At 46.3% G+C, this 25,079-nt stretch overlaps 1 protein-coding gene across 1 annotated transcript in view; it reads right to left on the bottom strand.

The window, feature by feature from the left end:
• The window catches only part of PIK3AP1 (phosphoinositide-3-kinase adaptor protein 1), a 119,961-nt gene extending 100,209 nt beyond the window's left edge, over positions 1–19,752 (bottom strand). The window contains exons 1-2 of the mRNA XM_066355581.1: positions 19,592–19,752; positions 10,999–11,415 (exon numbers count right to left, since the gene is read on the bottom strand). Coding sequence (XP_066211678.1) covers positions 10,999–11,415; positions 19,592–19,604 — 430 coding nt within the window. The 5' untranslated portion in view covers positions 19,605–19,752. The remainder of the gene's footprint in view (positions 1–10,998; positions 11,416–19,591) is intronic.
• Between the last annotated feature and the right edge of the window lie 5,327 nt (positions 19,753–25,079).

Raw genomic sequence — 25,079 nt, 5'->3', positions numbered from 1 at the left:
GAAAACGAACTGCAATCCATGGGTGCGCCCACTCATCCAGTCGTCCGCCCGTCCACCATTTACTAGGCACCCGCCACAAATAAACATTGTCCGTAGAGACCAGCATTTTCTTTAAAAACATAAACACAGTGAAAGTGAAATGGTCTCCAAATGTTTTCTTCCCACAGAAAAAAGACAATTTTTTCAATTATTGATTCTGTTCCTTTTTCTGTGTCTTGGAAAACCAACTGACTGCTGTTTGTGTCTCAATTTTACCAAACTGGCTAAATTAGGAAGTTTTCTGCTCTAAGTCCACACGACAAGCCTAGTGTGGTTTCATCAATTTCTCCAAAGGGCAGATAAAAAGTCATTTATAGCATAAGTCATCCTACTTCCTTGGCCATTTCAGACATATTCTCAGTCATGTGAACGGAACTGGAAACAAATTGAAAAGCTGTCAAAACATCCTGTAATAACAGGGAAATTGACAGACCCATTCTCTCGTGCATATTTGCCCCATTTCCCCTGCGCCCATTACCTTCCTATGAAGCCACATTCATAAATCTATGTGTAGACCATAACAAACAGTTTATGTAAAATGTTAAATACATGCATTTTTTTCATTCTCACTCGGATAATGGCATCATGTTAAATTCTCCTAAGACTGAACTTAGTTAGGCTAATGTCCATGAACAGAAAGCTAGTATTAGGTTCTTTAAGGTCCTGTTTAAACTTCTGTTGTGAAAGACAACTTGTTAGATGAAATCACACACTACTATATCATGATGGGATTTTGAAAATTTATCCGATTGAGACCCAGCAATGCAAGGTAAGATACGTAAAAATCACACGTAGTTAAAACCATGGAATTTCATGGCTATAAGAGTTTAAGACGTTAACTAGTGCTCTTCTCTGCATTTTAAAAAAGGACAAGGACAGATCCAGGATGGCTAAGTGACTTGCCCAAGGTGGCAAAACCGGTTAGTGTCAGAGTCCATGAAACATACATCCATATTCTCTTATTTGTTGCCATTGGGACTGTTGTAACCTGAGAAGACATCAATCCAAATTTTATTTGACAAGAGTGAAAATATGACTCAAAGATAAGTAGCTTGTCGCCTCTTTGCAGTCAGTCATTAGCCCACACCCAGTCAGTGACAGTACAGACATTGCAGCAATAGCACACACACTGCTTCCCCGTGCCTGGGAGAGCAGCCCGAGGAAGCCGAGAAAAAGGCCAAGGAGTTTACACAAAGGAACTTAACTTGAAGCTCGACCTATTTGGATTAGCTGGGTGCGAGCCCCACTTCATCCTCTAGATCCATAAGATCCCCATGACTCTATCATTTTTCTCTTCTAAACTTACTAAGAGTAAAACATAAACACAGTAGAAAAATTAAAACAGTAGAGAAATGTCTAGACCAAAAAGTTTAAAGTGCCCTTCGTTCACCCAAAAGCAACCACTACCAACACTTTCTTGTGTAGTCTAACAGGAAAAAAGTTACACATACATACAATTTTTAAAAGTTGTGTATATAGGGTGTGTGTGTGTGTGTGTGTGTGTGTGTGTGTGTGTGTGTGTGTGTGTGTGTGTTCTGAGCGCCCTGGTTTGATTCTGTCTTCATACAGGTCACCAGGAGCTCAGTCCCAGTTCAGATGATGATAAACTGGCCATTTCAAGGATAGAAAACCTGTTGTTAATCAAAGCCAATTTTATCTTAACTGTCACTGTATTTCTGGACCTTGGGAACATAGCTAAACAGCTGACAAGATATAGAAAGGGACAAAGAAAGGAGAACAATAGGGATGAAAGCAGGAAGGAGGAGATTTGGGAGAAAAGGAGAGAAAAAGATAAAGAGGTGCTGCACACCTGGCAGATGCTCATTCGCTACTTTCTGGACACCGACTGGCCGAATGAATGAAGGAATGACGACACCACGACAGGCGTAATTTCACACATGATATTTAATATATTGACTGAAATGACCTCAAATCTCTGAAAAGTAAGCATCCTTCTTGTTTTACACTGTCTAATAAAGTAACCACTGACCATACGTGACCACCAAACATCTGAAACGTGGTCTCTAGGTGTAAAATATATACCAGATTTCAAAGACTTAGTATTTTTTAAAGGATGCAAAGTAGCTCATGAACAATTTTTATATTAATTGTATGTTGAAATGAGAATATTTCATATAGATTGGGTTAAATAAACTATATTTTAAAAATTAATATACCTGTTTCTTTTTATCTCTCTCTCTCTCTTTTTTTTTTTTTTTTTGCATTTTTCTGAAGCTGGAAACAGGGAGAGACAGTCAGACAGATTCCTGCATGCACCCGACCGGGATCCACCCAGCACGCCCACCAGGGGGCGATGCTCTGCCCACCAGGGAGCGATGTTCTGCCCATCCTGGGCGTCGCCATGTTGCGACCAGAGCCACTCTAGCGCCTGGGGCAGAGGCCACAGAGCCATCCCCAGCGCCCGGGACTTGGCTGCGGGAGGGGAAGAGAGAGACAGAGAGGAAAGCGCGGCGGAGGGGTGGAGAAGCAAATGGGCGCTTCTCCTGTGTGCCCTGGCCGGGAATCGAACCGGGGTCCTCCGCACGCTAGGCCGATGCTCTACCACTGAGCCAACCGGCCAGGGCTCTTTTTTTTTTTTACTGAAGCTACTAGAAAACTTTAAATTTCACATGTGGTTCACATTACACATGGGTTTGGACTATAGATACTATTACAACAGTAACTACGTCTCTTTTCCCCTGATGTATCCCAGCACCTAGCACAAGGCCTTGAGAATAGTAAACGCTCAATAAATATGTAGCAGATGAAAGACTGTCCGTGGGTCTGTGGGATCTATTGAAGGCAATAACCAGGCCTCGGACTGCAAGGCAGGAGGCCTGGCCCTACCCTAGCTCTAACGTAAAAGCAGCTGTTTGACCTTGAACAAGTCATTGGACCTGGGTATGCCTCAACTTTAAAATGGAGATATCTGCCTCTTAGGAAAACTGCACAGAACAAATAAATAATGTCTATAAAAGGGCTCTGAAATGAGAAAACAGAGGCCTGGTCAGGTCTGGTCCCTCCAAAGTCCTCGTATTCTCTTCTAGCAACAGTCCTAGGAGAAGCCAGATGCAGAAAATACTGAAACAACAGGGTACGAAGCCAACTGATTAAATTCCTACAGCTGACATTTGCAATCCGGCATGTGTTAGAAAATTCAGATCAGGACAGGTGCAAACTTGATATTCTCACATGAGTGGAAACTCCAGCGTTCGTCACTCCCTTTCCACTGCTTATCAACCACACTTGACAAAGGGACTTGCAGAACCTTCTTGGAGGGACCACAGAAAGACTAACAAACTGAAAGAAGAAGGCTGTCTCTGGGCAAGGTGGCCCATTTCACTGCACCACCTGGGCTCATAACCTTGTGGGAAATGGATAATCCTGATGAACTCTCAGACCTCGGGGGAAAGGTTCCATGCTCACGAAAATCTATTACAGGTGTTCATCCTTGTTAACTTTCAGGCAAAGCTTGGAGAGTGAAGGTATCTTATTCTACAAGGCAACCAGGGTACCTGGTAAGGGAAATCCAAAGAACACTTGGACAGTGACACCAGGATAGATTTCATCATCTCAATTGGGCATCTTCTTCCCGAAATCAAAGACCATTTCAAAAGGGAAAACTGTATGATGAAAGCATCCTTCAGCAGGGGGCATTTAAGGAGGAACCGTAAGGAGCCGACTGCAGACTAACCCACAGCAGAGAAAAAGCAAACCCAACAACCCACAGCCGTGAGGCAGGAGGACGGCAGAACAAAAATAGTCCTTTTCAAGCGGCCTGAGGTCAGATCCTTCCCTCAGTCTCTGCAAGGCACCACAGAAGCCCCAGAAGTCAATGACTTACCATCAGCAACACCACTACACCAAGCAGAGCAAGGACGGTGCAGTGACTTCCCCTTTGCTGAGGGTCTGACTCTCCTCCCCTCTTTAAGGGCTGCTGCCTGTGACGTGGAAGCGGGCTGTGCCATAGCCCAGCTCTGAGACCTTAGGACCAGTGCCCCGTGACCTTCACTGTAACAGCTCACAGGGCCCGAGCCGCTGCTGGCTCGTCCAACCAGAACACCAAGGACAGGACAGCAGGCACAGAGCAGAGCCTAGGACATGGCTGCCCAGCAGAACCAACTGTAGAGACTTTTTGAAATTCATATTCCTGGGACACCTCCCCCCATGATTCTGGTTCAGTAGGTCTGGGGTAGGACCCAGGCACCTGCATGTTAAACAGAGCGCAGGACAGCATCGATGCCCAGCCTGACTTGGGAACCTGTGGTCTAAAGAAGTTTATTGTCCTTTCTCCTTTCTCCTCTGTGAGGTTTCCTCACCCTTCCTGTCTCCATGAGGAAGAGGAAAGTAGGGAGAGGAGACTCAGAGGAAAGCAAGGCCACATGGGAGCATTCTAGAGTTTCAAAGTGAGCTGCTCCCAGTCCTTCTGCAAGTCATTGAACCTCTCTGAACCCCAGTTTCATCTGTGTAGTGGTGGTCAAACCATCCACACACTCAGGGTTGTGGGAGGAATAAATGCACAAGAAGTGTCCGATGTATTATCCACAGTAACTGTCATAAAAGCATTTATTTGATTATGAGCTCTCTCCATGAAGGGAAGAGTGGGTGCAAGGTTGTTCTCCATACGAGGATCTTTGCGAGAGATATTGTAAATGTGAATAATTGGTTTAGGCATAAAGGGAAATAAAAAAAATAAACTGCAACAACAAGAGATTGTAGTAAGGGAGTCAGGTTATACAGGGAGGGGGGAGATGCGCAGAGCGGGCGGGCAGTTCTGTCTCTGGGAGGCTATAAATACATGATTGGGGGAAAATCAGCTGAGACTCACGAAGATTTAGGCACAAAGTGGTATCAATATTTACTGCAACATTATTTATAAGAGAAAAAATTGGAAATAAAAGGTATTTTTTCTTTAAAAAACGTATGATAAACACATATTACTTTATTTCAGAAAAGAATGTTCCTTTTTTTATTTATTTTTTATTTTTTTATTTTTTTATTTTTTTTGTATTTTTCTGAAGCTGGAAATGGGGAGGCAGTCATACAGACTCCCACATGCGCCCGACCGGGATCCACCCGGCACGCCCACCAGGGGGCGATGCTCTGCCCATCCAGGGCGTCGCTCTGTTGCGACCAGAGCCACTCTAGCGCCTGGGGCAGAGGCCATGGAGCCATCCCCAGCGCCCGGGCCATCTTTTGCTCCAATGGAGCCTTGCTGTGGGAGAGGAAGAGAGAGACAGAGAAGAAGGAGAGGGGGAGGGGTGGAGAAGCAGATGGGCACCTCTCCTGTGTGCCCTGGCTGGGAATCGAACCCAGGACTTCAGCACGCCAGGCCGACACTCTACCACTGAGCCAACCGGCCAGGGCCAAGAATGTTTCTTTTTAAATTTGGGGATTTTTGGAATCCATGGATTAGCTGAAAGCATTCTAAAATATCCCAATTGTGGTTTTTTTTTAAACTCCAGTTTAACATTCGGATTAGAACATTAATATCAACAAAGGACGGACAGATATGGGCACCATGGGCACCTCCCTCTAAATTTTTGCCAAAGGAACACAAGGCAAAATACATTATGATTTAGTATACCATCAGAACTTCTGAAGCACAAGTGGCATGAGGCAGGATGGGGGAGGCAAAGAGAATGTAATTCAGATAAAGAAGCAGACAAGACCTTTAGTGTCATACTGAGTAATATTAGGAGAATTAGCTTTAGTGTTTCCCTTCTGCATCTAGACACACAAACACAAACACAGACACACATGTACACAGACATAACGATGAGAACTTTTGAAATAAAACCCAAGATCACCCACCAAGTCCTTTCCCACAGGCTAACAAAATCTATTTTTGTATTCCAGTGAGATTTGCAGCAAAGAATAGAGGTCCAGTAAAGAGGAAATAATTTCTGGCCTGTAACAGGGTTTTTCTCACTTCCTTCTTTTATAATAATCACCCAACAAGTCCAAAAAAATCAGAACAATAGTGCGGTCTTCTATGCACTGGATGTATATTCCTGCAGACATTTTGGAACTAAGCTGCATCAGCTAAAAGGTTCTGGGTAATTTGCTGTCTTCTTAGAAAATTTATAATGATACATTACAGCACTGGGGGCTGGAAGCAACCTTCCAAATCATCTGGTCCACTCCATCATTTTACAGATGACTGTCTAGAGAAATAAACGAGCTGTTCCACCACACTGAAGACTCTAATTAAAATGCCTGCTTGATTTTAAGGTAGCTGATAAGTTTTGGGGGGGAAGCGATGGAAACTAAAACCTCTAAAACATTTTTTAGTGGAACAGTAATTATGATCAACGGGTCTATTAAATGAAGCTGTAAGGGTTGATGAAAGTATACCTCCACTTCAATATCAGGACCACTCATTGACATCTGGAAAATGAAGAAATTAAAAGTTGCCAGAATTAACTCATGCATCTGTCAGTAGGGGCACAGGAGAGAACTCAGGATCTCTACACTGAAATCTATTGGTCTAAGCACCAACACTGGTCTAATTTTCTACCTTAGCTGATGGGTATCCAGAGTCGCCCTGGTATCACGATGGCTTCATTTCCAGAAAAGTGAGAAATGGTCCATGCACAACAGAGGTACATGACCACTGACTTGGCAAAGGAGGAGTGGCCTGGATTGTTGCTCAAGATGGACCCCTGACCTGCGGTGTCACCATCACCTGGGTGCTTGTTAGACATGCAGATCCTGGGGCCCACCTAGACCTACAGAGTCAGAATCTGCAGAGATTTACTCCGCGGGGCCTCCTGAACACAGTGAAAGTTGAGAAGCACTTATTTAGATAACGCAGCAGCAAGAGAAGGTATAATTGATAGGCAGCAACTACACTGAACCTGAATTTCTGGAATAATTACCTCCATTACCAGCTCTACTCTCTAAAGCAGGGGTCTCAAATTCAACTCAGCATGTGGGCCGCAGAGCAAGATCACAGCCATTCGGCGGGCAGCACTAGGTCTACAAAAGGCAACTGTTACGCAACACTTTTCTCACTGCAGTTGAAAACAAAAAAAAATCAGTACAACAAGCACAATCGTACATGCAGTTTACTCAGTGTCACAAAACGACCAGAAACTGTAGTTCGCATCACAACTGCTGTTAACTAAGCTAATATCTAGCTAGGATGCTAGAGAAATGAAAAATACAAGTAGGCCCCTAGGCTTACTTAATTTTATCCAAAATATCTTGAACTTCGTGGATTAGTCTGCGGGCCGCACAAAATTGTTCGGCGGGCCGCATGTGGCCCGCGGGCCGCGAGTTTGAGACACCTGATCTAAAGCTTTTGATCTTTAAGCCTTATTTTAGATTTTAAATGGTCTAAAATTCAGCCTAAATTTGAAATGGTCTCAGTGAATATCTTGTTCAGTAGTCATATTTTTTCACAGAATATCTAAAAGTTAAGAAAAAATATCTATAAATATCCTGGGAGCTTTACCATTTCCAAGAGTTACCTAGATTATGAATTGAGGTCTTTCTTCTCGCTAATTTCTACAGGGGTCATAGTAGGGACACAACCAAGATTTCCTCAGCTTTGAGTTAGAAACCTCAGAAAGACTTGGTGAAGGAGGAAAACTGAATTCAGAATAGAAATGTGTTCCTGAGGAAAAGAGAAACTTCCCATAAGGGAATTTATCATCAAAAGGCTGTGACAGTCACATGGTCCAACCACAGTTCCAAAGCTGAACCCCTTCACACCAGTCTCCATTTACACACTCCCAGCGATGTGGAACTCAGCACCTCCAAAGGCTGCCCATTTCATCTGGCATGTTCTAATTCTTACTAAGCTTTCTTGAAATTTGGCTCCCCAGAGCTTTCAAAGGCCCTACAACCAGTAACCCCACAGTTACTGTCCCTACCATTAGTTAATCCCCATTATCAATTTTTTTAGTTATTTTTTTAAATTTTTTATTTATTTACTTTTTTTAGATTTTATTTATTCATTTTTATTAGAGAGAGAGAGAGGGAGAGATAGAGAGAGAACAAGGGGAGGAGCAGGAAGCATCAACTCCCATATGTGCCTTGACCAGGCAAGCCCAGAGTTTTGAACCGGTGACCTCAGCATTCCAAGTCGACGCTTTATCCACTGCGCCACCACAGGTCAGGCCCCATTATCAATTTTTCATTACACTTCCCACTGGGGTTCTTTCTTTAATGCAGAAAGTCGAAGAAACAAGGTTCATGTATTTATTTCTCACAGGCCTGGGGCAGCTTATAGTAGTGGGATGTATGAAATTTTTATTTTTTGCTTTTATTTTGAGGCGGCACATGAAAAACCTCATGTGTACCAGGGCAGTATTAAAGCAAATTATCCTATGTTATAGAGAATGTAACCAAGGACACAATTATACCAGACACCTAGTGTCGGGATAGTACTGTCCTTAAACACTCTTTTAGCCTGAAGCTTCCCAGGAGTCAAAGCAGATCTGAAATAGGGCAAGAAGGTGGTGCTTCAAAATGTTTGAGACCGTCTGGCCTAGGAAAGAATAGACTATTAGCCCTCAAAGTGTCTTAGATCAAGTCTAATCCCGCCTCTTACCAAGAAAGAAACCTGAAACCCAAAGAAGCTAAGTGACTTGCCCAATATTGGGCACCTAGTTGGCCAGGCAAAAGAGTGTCCCTACTGCTGTCTTTCTGCTATACTGCCAGACTCTGAGTCTTATGTTTGTGAAGAAAGCTTGTCTGGCATAAAAATCAGAGGTATAGCATATAACTGTGCCAACCATGGGCGGTGGCTATGGACACCCCCAAAGCAAATCCAAGCCATCCTGTTATACACAGAGAGCTCAAATCACCAAATTCACAAATCTAACACCAGGTAAAAAAGTTACACTCAAGCCATGAACCATCTTTTCTCCTCCCCTTTCCTAGAATTCCACTATGTATCCATTGATTCTGAACTGCAGATATTTTCCACTAAGCAGTTTATTTTAATTTCCCATTGAAACAACCTTTCTGATGAAGGGCTGTTTGCTCTCAGAACAGAAACACCACTGTGAAACGCTTCATTTGTTCTGAAACACTCGACACTAAACGCTCACAGCATACTGGACCAGAGTTGTTAGTAGAAAGTAAAATATTATAAGTGATCAACTTATCTAGGCATCTAAACAGGGCATGTATCCAAACAATATTTTAAAAATCCTTTTAACCACCTTTTTTTTTTTTTTTTTTTTTTTTTTTATTTTTCTGAAGCTGGAAACTGGGAGGCAGTCAGACAGACTCCCACATGCGCCCGACCAGGATCCACCCGGCACGCCCACCAGGGGGCGATGCTCTGCCCATCTGGGGCGTCGCTCTGTCTCGACCAGAGCCACTCTAGCGCCTGGGGCAGAGGCCAAGGAGCCATCCCCAGGGCCCAGGCCATCTTTTGCTCCAATGGAGCCTTGGCTGCGGGAGGGGAAGAGAGAGAGAGGAAGGAGAGGGGAAGAGTGGAGAAGCAGATGGGCACTTCTCCTGTGTGCCCTGGCCAGGAATCAAACCTAGGACTTCCGCATGCCAGGTCGACGCTCTACCACTGAGCCAACCAGCCAGGGCCTACCTTTTTTTTTTTTTAAATATCACCACTGTAATATTTTAAAGAGAAAAATCTGTTACCACACACAGCATGAGGTACCAACCAGTGACAACTGATTCCTGGAGCTCTGAATAATAGGTTGGTGGGTCACAGTGGCCAGCCCATGAGATCATAATAAACTGGTGCAGTGACATAAACCAATTGACACAACTAGCTGTTGTCTCAGTTCTTAGTAAATTTAAATAGATCACAACTCTCTCAAAGCAACGATGTGTGATCAAGCAAGTATGAATTGTGTGCTTTTATTATCCTCATGTCCTTCTGAAGTAAAAATAAGCAAACCCAGGAAAAATCACTCATCTGGATCCCAAGCATTTCAGGTGAGGTCCTTTAAGCTGACACTAGTCACTTATAATACAAAGTGAGCTGGGATCCGACTAGGTTATATGACCTGATCATATTTATTGGGTTAAAGCAGCCTATTCCTGATAGAGAGCATCTAGAAAGATATATTAGCTTTTTAAGATCACTAAAAATTTATGAATTCTTGATTCAGTTCATTAAATGAGACGGATGAATGAAACAAATTAATATCCAAGTCACACCAGGAATAATTGAACATAGTCACATTACTCCATAATTTGCCAGGCTTTTTTGTTGGTAGAAGGTACATAAGATTGTAAATGGCGAGAGACAGAAGAAAACACATAGCCTGTTCAGAGCTCACAGTGAAGCAAAAATAGAAAACAAAAAGAGGAAGAAAAGCTGTGACATGTGTCCATCCAAGAGCACATCTTCCGTTACTGTTAATCAGAGTGTATGTCACACTTCCCGGGGCCACTAAAGTCATTAGCCCTGGCAGAGAGGATCGGAATTTTCCCACTTTAAAAGGAGAAACAGGGCAAAAAACAGAAGCTAAGCTGACGGGAAACAGAGGGATGTTTCTCTGTAAATATGTTATCCAAAAGTGATACCTTTTCAGTAAAAATCTTACAGTCATGTGATGTTAAAATGGAAGTGGCTTGCAGGCAGGAAGGTTGGAAGTCTTGTCCTCTTGCCTCCGAACTAAGTCTCCGCCTCCCAACCACACTGCCCTCCACTAGTCTGGAACCTGTGTCCTGCATCTTTCAAGGTGTAGAAAATTCTAGAAAGGCTTTTATCCTAGCACAGAACCCACAGGAAATTTCCTTTCCTGTCTTTCTTTCCTGTGGTCCAGGAGACCTATCTTATCCTTATGCCATCCCAAGAACAGACTTCTCTACCCCAAAAATATGACTAGGGCTCTTAGCACAGTGTGATCCGGGTTCATTTTGTAATATAAATGACTAGCGTTAACGTGACAATGTCTGACCCGAATGCCTAGGGCTGGGCTAGTCATTTTTCTAGGGCTTGTTCATCTTTACTTCAAAGGAGACCCGTACCTTCAGAAATGGCCTTCTTCACAACCGCCACGTACGTCTCAGGCTCGTCATCACAGGTGAGCTCCTGCCAGTGTGCCCAATCGGGGAAGAAGTCTAGGAACTCCTCACTGTCCTGCACCCCGCAGAGCAGCCGGACCATGCGGTGCGGGGGATGGAAGGCTCTCTGCAGCAGGGGCAGCAGCGCCGGCTGGCCGAAGCACCGCACCAGCTCTGCGGACAGCAGCACCACAACGCAGCGCACGCTGCGGAAGAAGGTCAGGTCCTCAGCCGAAAAGGTGGTCTGGGGGCCCAGCCGGTAAGTCAGCGTCTTCTGGCTGCGGACCTGCCGACTGGCCAGGAAAAGGCCCTGGAGGTACTGGCACCATTCCTCAGCATCTGGGCTGTAGACGAGGAGGATGTCACACCCTCGGAACACCCCTGAGCAAGAACAAGGCACAGAAGTATGTTAACATGCTTGCTTCTTCGAAGGCTTCCCATGACCTCCAAGATATACCACTCAGACAAGGAGCTGGGCATCCACAATCTTTCACGCGATTGCCTCCAGCATACCTGTCTGACCTCTTTCCCCCTTATAGTTGGTGTTACAACCACACCAGACTTTCTGTCTTTACCCAAACATACAATGCCATTTCAGATGTTTCCATTAGCTATTGCTTCTGTTGACATACTCTTCTTCCCTCTATAGCTTGTGCAATAGAGGATGGTGATGATGACAATGATGATGATAAACAGCAAATATTTTTTTTTTTTTTTTTTTTTTTTTTTTTTCTGAAGCTGGAAACGGGGAGAGACAGTCAGACAGACTCCCGCATGCGCCCGACCGGGATTCACCCGGCACGCCCACCAGGGGCGACGCTCTGCCCACCAGGGGGCGTCGCTCTGCCTCGACCAGAGCCACTCTAGTGCCTGGGGCAGAGGCCAAGGAGCCATCCCCAGCGCCCGGGCCATCCTTGCTCCAATGGAGCCTTGGCTGCGGGAGGGGAAGAGAGAGACAGAGAGGAAGGAGGGGGTGGGGGTGGAGAAGCAAATGGGCGCTTCTCCTATGTGCCCTGGCCGGGAATCGAACCGGGGGTCCCCCCGCACGCCAGGCCGACGCTCTACCGCTGAGCCAACCGGCCAGGGCCAACAGCAAATATTTTTTAAATTTTTATTTATTTATTTATTTATTTATTTGTATTTTTTGTATTTTCCTGAAGCTGGAAACGGGGAGAGACAGTCAGACAGACTTCCGCATGCGCCCGACCGGGATCCACCCGGCACGCCCACCAGGGGGCGATGCTCTGCCCACCAGGGGGCGATGCTCTGCCCACCAGGGGGCGTCGCTCTGCCGAGACCAGAGCCACTCTAGCGCCTGGGGCGAAGGCCAAGGAGCCATCCCCAGCGCCCGGGCCATCTTTGCTCCAATGGAGCCTTGGCTGCGGGAGGGGAAGAGAGAGACAGAGAGGAAGGACGGGGGGGATGGAGAAGCAAATGGGCGCTTCTCCTATGTGCCCTGGCCGGGAATTGAACCCGGGTCCCCCGCACGCCAGGCCGACGCTCTACCGCTGAGCCAACCGCCCAGGGCAAACAGCAAACATTGAATAGAGAGCTCACTATGTTCCAGATGCTTTTCCAAGCATATTGCCTAGTAAACTCATTTACTCATCATAGCAGCTTTCCTTTCTAAAGTAGATACTACTGTACGATTAGCCACATTTTAAAAGATGATAAAACAGGGGTGGCAGGTTAAGTAAGTTACCCATGATCTACAATGGGAGAGTCAGAATTTGAACTCTGACAGTTTGGCCCCAGAACCTGGCTCTTCCCCAAATAAAGTGGTAACAAGCATGGGTCTGAAATCAGGCAGCTAGATTAGCCTCTTGGCTCTGCGAAGTATTAACTGTGTAACCTTGGGCAGGTTACTTAAATATTCTAAACTTCAGTTTACTTGTCTGCAAATAGAAATATTACAGCAATATTTATCAGTGAGAATTAAATTAGTGTTTCATGTAAAGTGCTAAGCATGTAGTGTTTGGCATGTAGTAAACCCTCAAAAATTGGCACCTGGTGTCATTGTCCTCACATTATTGTAAACAGTGCATTATTTTAAACAGTAAGCATGGTTGAATTAATGCTTCCACCTGCACTAGACCATCTGTAAGGTGTCCCTCACCACACCTGGTCCATGACATAGGCTTTCTTCTTCTTCTAATAAAGCATAAATACCAGAAACAGAATCAAAAGCTCAGAGAAGTATCAAGTTTAAAAGAGCTTTTGGGAGGCCTAGGTCAGTTGGTTCAGTGGATAAAGCATCAGCCTGGAGTGCAGACATCCCAGGTTCGGTTCCTGGTCAGGGCACACATGAGAAGCATGTCTCCCCCTTCTCTCTCTCTCTTTCCCTCCCTCAGCCAGTGGCTCAAACGGCCCAAGCAGCAGCCCCAGGAGCTGAGGGTCCCAGCTTCAGAAAAAGGAGCTTTTGGGGATCACTTGGCCCAAACACCTCATTTACAGATTAAAACCAAAACAAAACAAAAAGAAAACACTTTAGCTCTGATGAAATCAATTTCTTAAATTCACACTCAGTAATTAGTCACAGAGCCAGGACTAAATGAGTTAGACTAAGATTTTAGTAAGGGTGTGGCCACGTACATCAGTGAAGAAGCCATTGGGCCTGACCAGGTGGTGGCGCAGTGGATAGAGCGTTGGACTGGGATGCTGAAGGACCCAGGTTCGAGACCCCGGGGTTGCCAGCTTGAGTGCGGGCTCATCTGGTTTGAGCAAAAAGCTCACTAGCATGGATCTAAGGTCACTGGCTCGAGTGGGGGGTTACACAGTCATGGCACATATGAGAAAGCGATCAATGAACAACTACGGTGTCACAACGAAAAACTGATGATTGATGCTTCTCATCTCTCTCCGTTCCTGTCTGTCTGTCCCTATCTATCCCTCTATCTGACTCTCTCTCTGTCCCTGTAAAAAAAAATTTTAAATTTAAAAAAAAAAAAAGAAGAAGCCATTGGCAATGTCTACAAAGAGTTGACAAGTGATGGCAAGGAAGTGAAGAAGAGGGAAGAGGAGATTTCCTAGAGCCTGAGAAGTACCCTTAGGAAGGGAGTATGGGTCTCAGAGCTCTGACTTAGCAGGAAACCAGTGGCTTTGCACTGTCCTGGCCGCGTGACTGTGAGCAATCTTTGCCACTTTTAGGAGGAGACAGTGACCCAAAAGCAATGCAGCATTTTTAAAATTGACAAATTCTGGGCCACTGAAGGAGTAGGTACTCAGTTCACCCTGGATCCTACCTCACCACTCCTTGATTCTGTTAACAGACATCACAAAACCTGTTGTTCAGTAAACACCCCTAGTCATCAAGGAAAGTCTAAATGTTACTAATAGGGGAAATTGAGTGTGTAGTATACAGGAACTCCTTACTATTTTCCTAGTTTTTCTATAAATCTAAAACTTCTAAAAGTTTAAATACACAATTGAAATAAAAGCATTTATGATTAGCCTCTTCAATATGGAAACATATTTAAAACATTTCATTCCAGGGGTTCTAGTGTTCATTTCTATCTCCTTTTGAGCAAAAGTACTTGAGAAGGAAGTGGTTAGTGCCTCAGACGTGTTACTATCACAATCTACTTGGCCACCACCAGCTTGGAGTGTGTCTTCAGACCAATATATTAAATCTAGGCAAATTTTGCCTCAATGTAAATGAGTACAACAAAATCTATCACTTTCCTGGATTTTTACTCTGCTGCTGAAACTGAAAGTTGGGGAAGTTGTTAAAAAATCCAAAGTGGAAGTTAAAGTCCCTCTACTGGGTAATGACAAGGGACTAAATGCTTTGTCAGCAACTCATTTTCATATAGGTGACACAGCTTTCTTCAAGAATAATTCCCTTCCTTTAACCAAATGTCATTTCATCACATGTGCCAAACCAATTATCTCATTTTTGGTTGTTTGTTTATTAAAAGAGATGAAATAACATGAACCAACTAGGAGTCCATACATCCTAGACAGAAATGAGGAAGGGTGTTTGTAGAGAATAAAGAATAGGCCCTGGCCGGTTTGCTCAGTGGTGGAGTGTCGGCCTGGCGTGCGGAAGTCCCGGGTTTGATTCCCGGCCAGGGCACACAGGAAAGGCGCCCATCTGCTTCTCCACCCCTCCCCCTCTCCTTCCTCTCTGTCTCTCTCTTCCCCTCCTGCAGCCGAGGCTCCGTTGGAGCAAAAGATGGCCCAGGCGCTGGGGATGGCTCCATCCATGGCCTCTGCCCCAGGCGCTAGAGTGGCTCTGGTCGCAACAGAGCGACGCCCCGGAGGGGCAGAGCATCGCCCCCTGGTGGGCGTGCCGGGTGGATCCCGGTCGGGTGCATGTGGGAGTCTGTCTGACTGTCTCTCCCTGTTTCCAGCTTCAGAAAAATACAAAAAAAAAAAAAAAAAGAATACGTTTGACTACAGAAAGAGAAAGGAATGGATAACAGCAGAGCAGGGGCCAGCTGGTGGCAACAGGGAGTGACAGTGGTGGGGGAGACACAGAAACTGAAAGAGAGCTTCCTTTGACAGATTCAGAATCCACCTGAGAAGAGAACAAAGAGGAAGTGCTTCTCAAACTTCCCAGCCCAGATACTTTCTAATCTGTAGGTGACACTGGCACACAATTCATCTGTCCTGGAGCCCCATGTTTGAGTCTGCACCATGCCAAAAAGGCATGTGACATAGGGAAGTTGACCAGGATAAGGAGAGAGCTAGAAACAGTTCCTGTGAAGAGTTTCCAGACTCTGAATATTTCAAGTTTAGAGATTTGTTAGGAGTGTTGGGAGACCTCAAGGATCAGATAGGAGTTAAGATCATGAAAAATTAAAGGTCCCTTCAAATCCTATTTTTCCTGTAAGTACAAGGATGGTAGAAGAATCAATAGATAAGAGAAGCCTCGGAGAGCAGGGTCAGGAAGAGGTATGAGAGCTTTCTTTAAAAGTATGAGGCTAAGGCTTTGGCTGGTTGGCTTAGTGGTAGAGCGTCAGCCAGATGTGTGGAAGTCCTGGGTTCAATTCCCAGTCAGGGCACACAGGAGAAGTGACCATCTGCTTATTATCTGCTTTTCCACCCTTCTCCCTTCTCTCTCTCTCTCTCTCTCTCTCTCTCTCTCTCTCTCTCTCCCTCTCTCTGTCTCCCTGTCTCTGGCTTGATTGATTCGAGCGAGTTGACCCTGGGCACTGAGGATGGCTCTATGGCCTCCCCCTCAGGCGTTAAAAAGAGCTCAATTGCTGAGCAACGGGCACTGCCCCAGATAGGCAGAGCATCCCCCCGTAGGAGGTTTGCTAGGTGGATCCTGATCAGGGTGAATGAAGAAGTCTGTCTCTCTGCCTCCCCTTCTCTCAATTAAAAAAACAAAACAACAACAACAAAAAACAAGGTATGAGGCTGACACACGGAGAAAACAATTCTAGTCTTCACCAACCAGAATTGGCCACTTGGGAAAGTTACTATGGCCTCCTTCTCCTCGCTCTCATGTGTAAATACAACAGACACCATCAGAGGCATAGAGAATATCCCAGAATAGACTGATTCCACTTCATTTTATCTGGCTTCTAAAATTCTTTCAAGGACAGGGAGTCAAGATTCTCCTTAATTTCAACAAGCATATATGCCATTTAAAAAACAGAAGACTAATGATTACTCTCCAGTGGAAGGAAATTTAGGGAGCCTGTATAATTCAGCCATGAAAAGGAATAAGATATTGATGATGTATGTTAACCTTGGATGAACCTTGAAATTATTATGTTACATGAAAGAAGCCAGTCACAAAAGACCACATATTACATGATCCCATTTATAAGAAAGTCCAGAGTAGGGAAATCTATGGAGACAGAGAGTGAAACAGTGGTGGGGAGGAGGAGGGGATAAAGGGGTGCTAGCTGAAGCAGAGCAAGTTTCTTTTTGAGGTGATGAAAATGTGCTAAAATTGACTGTGGTGATGGTTGTACATATGTGTCAAGATACTAAAAACCACTGAATTGTACACTTTAAATGGGTAAATTGTATTATATCTGAATTATATCTCAATAAAGCTGTTTAAAAGGAAAAGGAAAAGGAGAAGGAGGAGGAAGACGTGAAGGAGGAGGAAAAGAAAAAGAAGGAAGAAGAGGAAGAGGAGGAGGAGGAGAAGGAGAAAAAGGAGGAGGAGGAGAAGAAGGAGGAGGAGGAGAAGAATAATGAGGAGGAGAAGGAAAAGGAAGACAAGAAGGAGGAGATCACATTGAGCAGTGGCCTGGGTGACTGCAGAGCCTACAGCATGTTGGTAAGAGATACTCTCGCCTGACCTGTGGTGGCGCAGTGGATAAAGCATCAACCTGGAAATGCTGAGGTTGCCGGTTCAAAACCCTGGCCTTGCCTGGTCAAGGCATATATGGGAGTTGATGCTTCCTGCTCCTCCCCACTTCTCTCTCTCTCTCTCTCTCTCTCTCTCCCCCCCCTCTCTATAATGAATAAATAAAATCTTTAAAAAATACTCTCACCGCTGTGACCTAACACCATAGGTCATTGCATCGCCAGACTCAGGGAGCCCCAGGGACCCCACAGACCCCACTCCCATTTGCAGCTCCTGGAGTGGTGTCTCATCACAGGTGATGCTGACAGCTCTAACCATTGCAGATGTCTATAGAAGCCGCTACAGTACAGAGCTCATAAGCCCCAGGTTTGGTCACTGGGTCTGAGTCCCCATTCAGATGCCCCTTTGGCCACACCCACTTAAATGATACACACGGAATACTAAAGGAGGGCTCTCTCTGCCTTCTCTGCCTTCTCTGCCTCCTCTGCCTAACTCTCCCCCTCCAGTTTTCTGTTTCCCAAATCTAACAGCCCAGGGCCTGTTCCTAGCCATAGAAGGAGGTGGGAGCTTCCCTCACCTCATCTCCTACTTCTCCCCAATCACCCACCTACTCTGGCCACCTGCTCCTTAAATATCCCACATATACACATTTACTGTTCTTCGACCTTGAGCACTCTTCCCCCAAATGCACTCCCCCACTTCAGGTCTCTGCTCAAATGACCATTTCTCCATGAGGCCTAACCGAGCTGCCGCATTTTAAATGATAACCCTAACTCCTATACCCCCTCTATTGTTTTTCCATGCACTTCTCATATCATATATTTTCCTGATTAACTGTAGTTCCTGCCTTCCGCCACTAGTCCATAAGCTCCCTGTAGACATTGCTTATGTCTGCTGCATTTACTGAATATATACCTGACACCAAGAACAGCATCTAGAAACAGTAGGCATGCAATAAGTATTTGTTGTATGAATGAACTTCCTCTAGATAACTCTGCTTCCGCTTTCAAATGGAACGTGAGGACTATCAACCTACTATTACCAGGGGTTCATTATCCACAATACAGCTTCTTTTAACCTTCAGAGCCCAGCTAGGGAGCCGTGAGGCTAAGGTTAGCTACCTTTCCACACCCCTTAAAGAGGAAGCCCACATCACCAAAAGTAATAGAACTGTCACCTTTAGGCTTGTCCACCCCTGCTTCCAAAGCACCATTAGAAACCTAGAGCTCAGGGGGTCTAGCATCTTCCCACATCCACCAAGAGCAGTACCTCCCCTTGGCCAACTAGATTTTATTTTTCAAGAAAATTTGCATCCTGTTTTCACATGTTATCTCTACTGAAACATCAAAAGATGGGCAGGAAAAACACAAGTAAATCCACTTACAAACATGGTAACTATAATATTCTCACCTAGTAATTCTTTGTTTACCTACGCTTTCCTTCACAAGAGCATAATCTCTTGGAGAGCAGAGACCAGGAATGTCCTGGTCACGGATGAGAACATACTGTATTTAGGCGCACATTATCACTTAACATGTGTAGTAAAGCGCTTATTAGTTGTCTCTTATTATCATCATTATTGTATGGTTCATCCTGGAACTCAGTGAGTGAGTGACCTGCCAAGTGTACACAACCCATGAACTGAACCAAGAAGGGAACCCAAAAACTAATGAGAAAAGCCTCCTGACAGCTTTTGATGGGTAGATACCCAGTGGTCACCTCTCCCCCATTTGGTAAAGTTGTGCAAATGACATAAGAAAAGTAAAGCTCAAGGAACAGTGTTCCTAGATTCCTACGGAAATTCCAGACGAAAAACAAAGCCCAAGATGGGTAGAGGCGGTGCCCCAGGGCCACCTCCTGTTTCCCTGTGCCAACCTAGGACTGTCTCGACGCCCCCTATCGGTCCGAGAAGCGTTTCGCCGGCGCACACAAGGAGGCTCTGCCTTCTTTCAACTCCAACTCTGGGTTCACAAAGTTGGAAGAACAGGGAAACGACCCTCAGAAGTTCCGAGGGCTAGTGATGGAAGGAAAAAAAGACTTAGAAAGGGGCGACAAGAGGAGGGTCAAGCAGGCTGCAGAGAATCGCTCAGCAGGCTGGGTATGGGAACGTGGGAAAGTCGGGGTGGGAGACTTGCAACAGGGAACTGGGGGAAAGAACAGAAAGAACACAGATTCCCCCCAGCGAAGAGGCCCGACAGAGTTGGGAGCGGGACGGCGCTCGGAGGGCTGCGGGGGACCAGAGCGCGCGGAGAGGGTCCCAGAGGGGCCGGCGCCCTGCCTACGCACCTGAGGCTGCCATGCCGCGGGGCGCGGCTCTCCCGCCCGGCTCGCTGCGTGCGCGGGGCCTGGGGCCGGAGCCGGGCCGGCCGGGTGTCTGGGCGCCGTGGCGAGGGGCGCCGGCTCCGCGCAGCAGCAGCCCAGCACCAGCCGCGGCTCTGCCGCTTCCTCCCTCGGGGCAGCGAGGACTCGCCGCGAGGGCGTGTCCACAGGGCCCGCCCCCTGCGCCTGCGGGGCTCAGCCCCGCGGCACCTGCAGCCCGGCCGTTGCGGAGGGGAAGTGAAAACCCCTGTCCCGGCCGCCGGCCAGTTCCCCGCACGGCCTCCGCTCCCTGCATGGCTCGGGGTGGGGAAGAGGCTGGGGGCTTCGCGCTACGTTCGCCCACTCCCCGTGAAGCCAGCCAGGTGTTCTCGCCACAAGGTGGAGGGGTGTTGAGAGGAGAGGGAGAAAGAAGGTTGAGCTGCCTGCCCGACCCCGGTGTCCTGGAGCGGGTTGGGGGTGGGGGTTTATAATAAAGCACAGCTGGCCAAGCCATCTCCCCATCCCTTGGGGCTTTCTCCCTGAGCCGCGCCCCCGGCAGGGGAGGGGAGGGGGCAGGAAGGGGAAGAGGCACCTTCCCTGGCACCTGGCCTTGGGTACTTGGCGTTGCTCTTGATTACCCTCCAGTGACATTTCTGTAACTCCTTGGACCCCGGCTCCTGATGGCACATGAACTTTAATGAACATCTCATATAATGAATGTAGTTATGTTTTTGTCTCTGAGACATTCGAAGTAGCACCCATCACTGTCTTCATATGAGAGCTGAAGAAACAGGGCCATTGTATCTTGGTCAGACTTCTGCAGGGAGAAGATGCTCCTGAGGTTCCGGAGGGCGCTGAGTTCAGAGCTAGAGCTCTCACTTAACTCTCGCACTCACCTGCCAGCTTCGTGTCCTCCTTCCTTTGCCCACTCCTGTAATTGATCTGAATAGCACTGTCCCCTTCTGTCTTCAACAATGCAGGGGCCACAGGATGGATTCAAAGTGCAGAAATGATGGAAAAATAGGATTAGGCAAAGGTGAAAATAAATGAAATAGATTTCAGAATGAAAATGCCAGGGTTGAGGCCAAGAACTCCTTTTCTACTGCTGCCATAACAAATTACCACAATTAGTGGCTTAAAAGAACACAAATTTATGGCCCTGGCCGGTTGGCTCAGTGGTAGAGCATCAGCCTGGCGTGCAGGAGTCCTGGGTTTGATTCCTGGTCAGGGCACACAGGAGAAGCACCCATCTGCTTCTCCACCCCTCCCCCTCTCCTTCCTCTCTGTCTCTCTCTTCCCCTCCCGCAGCCAAGGCTCCATTGGAGCAAAGTTGGCCCGGGCGCTGAGGATGGTTCTGTGGCCTCTGCCTCAGGCACTAGAATGGCTCTGGTTGCAACAGAGCAATGCCCCAGATGGGCAGAGCATCACCCCCTGGTGGCCGTGCCGGGTGGATCCCGGTCGGGCGCATGCTGGAGTCTGTCTGACTGCCTTCCGTTTCCAACTTCAGAAAAATACAAAAAAAAAAAAAAAAAAAAAAAAAAAAGAACACAAATTTATTATCTCACTGCTCTGCATTTTAGAAGTCTAAAATGAGTGGTACTGGACTATACAATCAAGGGTCAGCAAGGTTAGGCTCCTTTCTGAAGGCTCTAGGAGAGAATCCATTTCCTTGTCTTTTTCAGCTTCTAGAGACTACATACATCGGCTCATGCCCCCTTCATCTTCAAAGCCAGCGACTTAATATCTCTCTGACTCTGCTTCCGAACACCACACCACATCTCTCTCTGACTCCCTCACCTGCCTCCCTCTTCCACTTGTAAAGATTCTAGTGATTACATTGACCCCACCCAGATAGCCCAGGAAAATCTCCCTATTTTAACAGCTGACTAGCAAATATAATACCATCTACAACATTAATTCTCTTTTGCAATGTAATATAACACATACACAGGTTCCAGGGGTTAGGACATGGACATCTAAATTCTCTCCAAGCCCCCTTTGGGACTTTGACAAGCTGAAAACTCCAAAAATTCTGTTTCCTCATATGTAGAAGGCATTCCAGCTCAGGAAAATACTAGGGCTCTGGCAGTACCCTATTTGGAGAACCTTGTTTAAACATTGGTCTTCCAGACTCTACCCTCTTCTGCACCCTCCCTCACTCTCTTCAGAAGGCTGTGGACCTTCTGTATTCCATGGTAGAGTCATTTCTACTGAGGGTGTATTCATTTGTTTAAGGCAGGGGTCCCCAAACTACGGCCCGCGGGCCACATGCGGCCCCCTGAGGCCATTTATCCAGCCCCCGCTGCACTTCTGGAAGAGGCATCTCTTTCATTGGTGGTCAGTGAGAGGAGCACATTGACCATCTCATTAGCCAAAAGGAGGCCCATAGTTCCCATTGAAATACTGGTCAGTTTGTTGATTTAAATTTACTTGTTCTTTATTTTAAATATTGTATTTGTTCCCCCCCCCCTTTTTTTTTACTTTAAAATAAGATATGTGCAGTGTGCACAGGGATTTGTTCATAGTTTTTTTTTATAGTCCGGCCCTCCAACGGTCTGAGGGACAGTAAACTGGCCCCCTGTGTAAAAAGTTTGGGGACCCCTGGTTTAAGGTCATCTCCCCTGATCACGCTTACCCTACCCCACCCCACTATCCAAATGCATGGTTCTTTTAGCTCCAGATGTTAAGGAATGAAGGCCTTTTTCTGCTTCTTTACCAAGAGAATCTGGACAACTTTGAACCAAAAGCATATTTCTATTTATTCTATGCAAACACTTGCTACAACTCTGCCAGTTGTGGGTAAGATCTTGGGTGCTGGATCACCTGTCCACACTCTGAATACTCCCACGGCTGCACAGCACTGACCTCTGGGATTTGGTCAGAAAAATAACACAGTGATCAACATTCCCTTGGGGAGACGACATAACCAGCAGTTCCACCCAGTTATTCATAGAGCAGGTGGGTTGGGTTGGGTTGGGGGAAGTGGTGTTTGTTTCTTCATCTCCATTTGATGATTTTTGCAGAACGTGAAGGGGAGGGTTGGTTGCTCCTCTGAAGGGCCCTGCCCTAACCTTGTGCACTGGCTCTGGGAGCAAACTCCACACTCAATCCCTCCAGCACCAAACAGCCTGAGGATGGGTTCTAGGAAGGACGAAGAACCTGGATTTGGCTGCTTCCCAACAGTCTTGTTGGCTTGGTAAACCAGAAGGGCCTCAGAAATGAACACATGTCATCTAAGGAACAGAGGGGTTGTTGGGCAGATAAAATATATTATGCTCACTTTGTTAAAGATGACGTTGCCCACGTGAAGCCATCGCCCAGGTGATATTAATGTGTGTTGAGAATCCTTGTAGCCTGGGGCTTGGTTTTGGGATTAAGCCTTTCCCACCCTTTTTGATGTAGGGCGGTACAATCCTATCATGCCTCAGAAAGTGACTTTGTATTAGAGACTTCCCTATTTTGTATATTGGATTAAAGGTTGTGAAGCTACACTATAAAATAGGGGCAGAACGGGAGCTGGGGCGCTCTTGGTTCCTGAGATTATCATTAGAAGAGAGAGCAGAGGAGAGCAGAGAAAGGCCACGTGGAGGAGGCCAGAAGAAGCAGCCAAGATGGCGGAGTGCTGAGTGAGATGCCAGTTTGTGTAGAGTTTGTATCTGGGATAAGGAAGGAGATGGGGAACAGAGGTGAATAAGGCTGGTGAGCTAGAAACCTTTGATTCTAGGAAACTCGGATAAGTCAGTAGCTTTGTGAGCACTGAATGTGAGTGGGTTTTGGAGCCCAGTGTGTATTTTTACTTGCCCGCCGGGTGCAAGCTAGAATTAAAGACTATGGCCCATCAGTTTTTGGCTCCGCTGTTTCTTTACCGACTATTCGAATCCAATGCGAACCTGCATGGGCTGGGCGGCTGCTGTCATAGTGGCCCTGGCCATGGCTACTGGCTTTACAGGGGTAAAGAAAAGGGAAGAAATCCCTGCTTCTTATGTCTTCAAGGTGCTATAATCTGTCAGGCCTGAGGATCAGAGCCTTTTTCCTGGTTATTATGACCTCGTTTGCTAAGAGGTGGAGGAGCGTGCCATAGTGGATGTTCTTAATTTATCTCAATTCTCTTAACTACCCTACAAGGGAGGTACTAATAGTATATCCATTTTACAGATGTGAAAGTTAACTAACTTGCCCAAGGGCACACAGCTAGCAAATTGCAGAGCTGAGTTTTAAACCCAAAAAATCTGGCTCCAGAATCCATGCCAGAGTAGGTGGTAAATGCTTGAAGCAGACACTGCTGTGATCTGAATGACACCACAAGTCACCACTGGCCTGTGCGGGCATTTCCTCCCATTGCAGGTGGGTAGGGCAGCAGTTGTCACCTGTAAATTGCCCCTGCTCTGCCAGGAGTACCTCCTGCTCATGAAACAAGAACATGAGCAAAGGGCCCTCCCTTGGAGCTTCGCCAGCATCCCCGCCTCCGCCTACCGCCTTGTCATGTCCCGTAAGACCATCAGCATCTTGAGGGCAGGGCTATGTCTTTTTTCCACATCTCCAGTGCCTAACACAGGGGCCAGCACACAGTTCCTGTTGAACAAGTATTAGTTGTTTGTTTTTCAGTCATCAAGTTCAACTTTCTCTTTTTACAGATTAGGCAGGTTAAGTGACCTGTCCAAGGTCCCACAGTCTTCAGCTAAGGGTCTTGTTTCTTGCTTTGATCAGGAGACCAAAGCAAATGCATATGTTCAAAAGACAGGATGGACCATGTGAACGACTGGACTGCAGGGGACAGGCTGGTGGGCCATCACAGGTGGGCGAGGGAAGAGGAGTTCCAGGGTACTGAGTGCCTGCGTTTGCCTCGGAAACAACCTGGATTGATCAGACTGCTGCCCTCTGTCTGCTCAGAACAGTTTCGGCCAAACCCACTGGGAAATCTTATTATTAAAACCAAGTGCATGCTATTTGGGGACATTTGTAGGTTTTGAGGAATAAGCAGCTTTGCAGACAAAGCCTAGCTCTCTTGCAAGAGTGAAGCCTCCTTCTCTACTAACCAAAACAGGCACTCCTCATGAAGGTTCTGCCCCAGCCCAAGGGCCCCTCCTAGGACCATGTTGAGCAATGTTGGTGCCCATTTCCAGACCCTGGATCAAGTTCAGAGAAACAAATGTTGAACATCCACTATTGTGGCCAATCCTGTTCAGAGTACTGTCACTTATTCAGGTTTCTTGAATCTTTACATCAAACCTGTAAGGCAAGCATATTACAATCCCATTTTACAGGTAAACCGAGATTGCAATAAGGTAACCCATGGGACCCAGGGTCACTTGATTTTGAAGTGAAAGCTAGATTTTGAATTCAAATCAATTTGTTACACAAGAGCTGCCTCTTTCATGCTTTGTGAGTCAGAAGCCACACCAGCCATTCTGCTCTAGTTCCATGATTCTCCAACCCAGGTGCAACTTAGTAACACGAAAAAGGAGTGTTGCAGAGA

Source organism: Saccopteryx leptura, chromosome 13 (genome assembly GCF_036850995.1).
Source record: "Saccopteryx leptura isolate mSacLep1 chromosome 13, mSacLep1_pri_phased_curated, whole genome shotgun sequence".
NCBI classification, from domain to species: Eukaryota; Metazoa; Chordata; class Mammalia; order Chiroptera; family Emballonuridae; genus Saccopteryx; species Saccopteryx leptura.
This window is presented reverse-complemented; position numbering and strand designations above follow the sequence as displayed.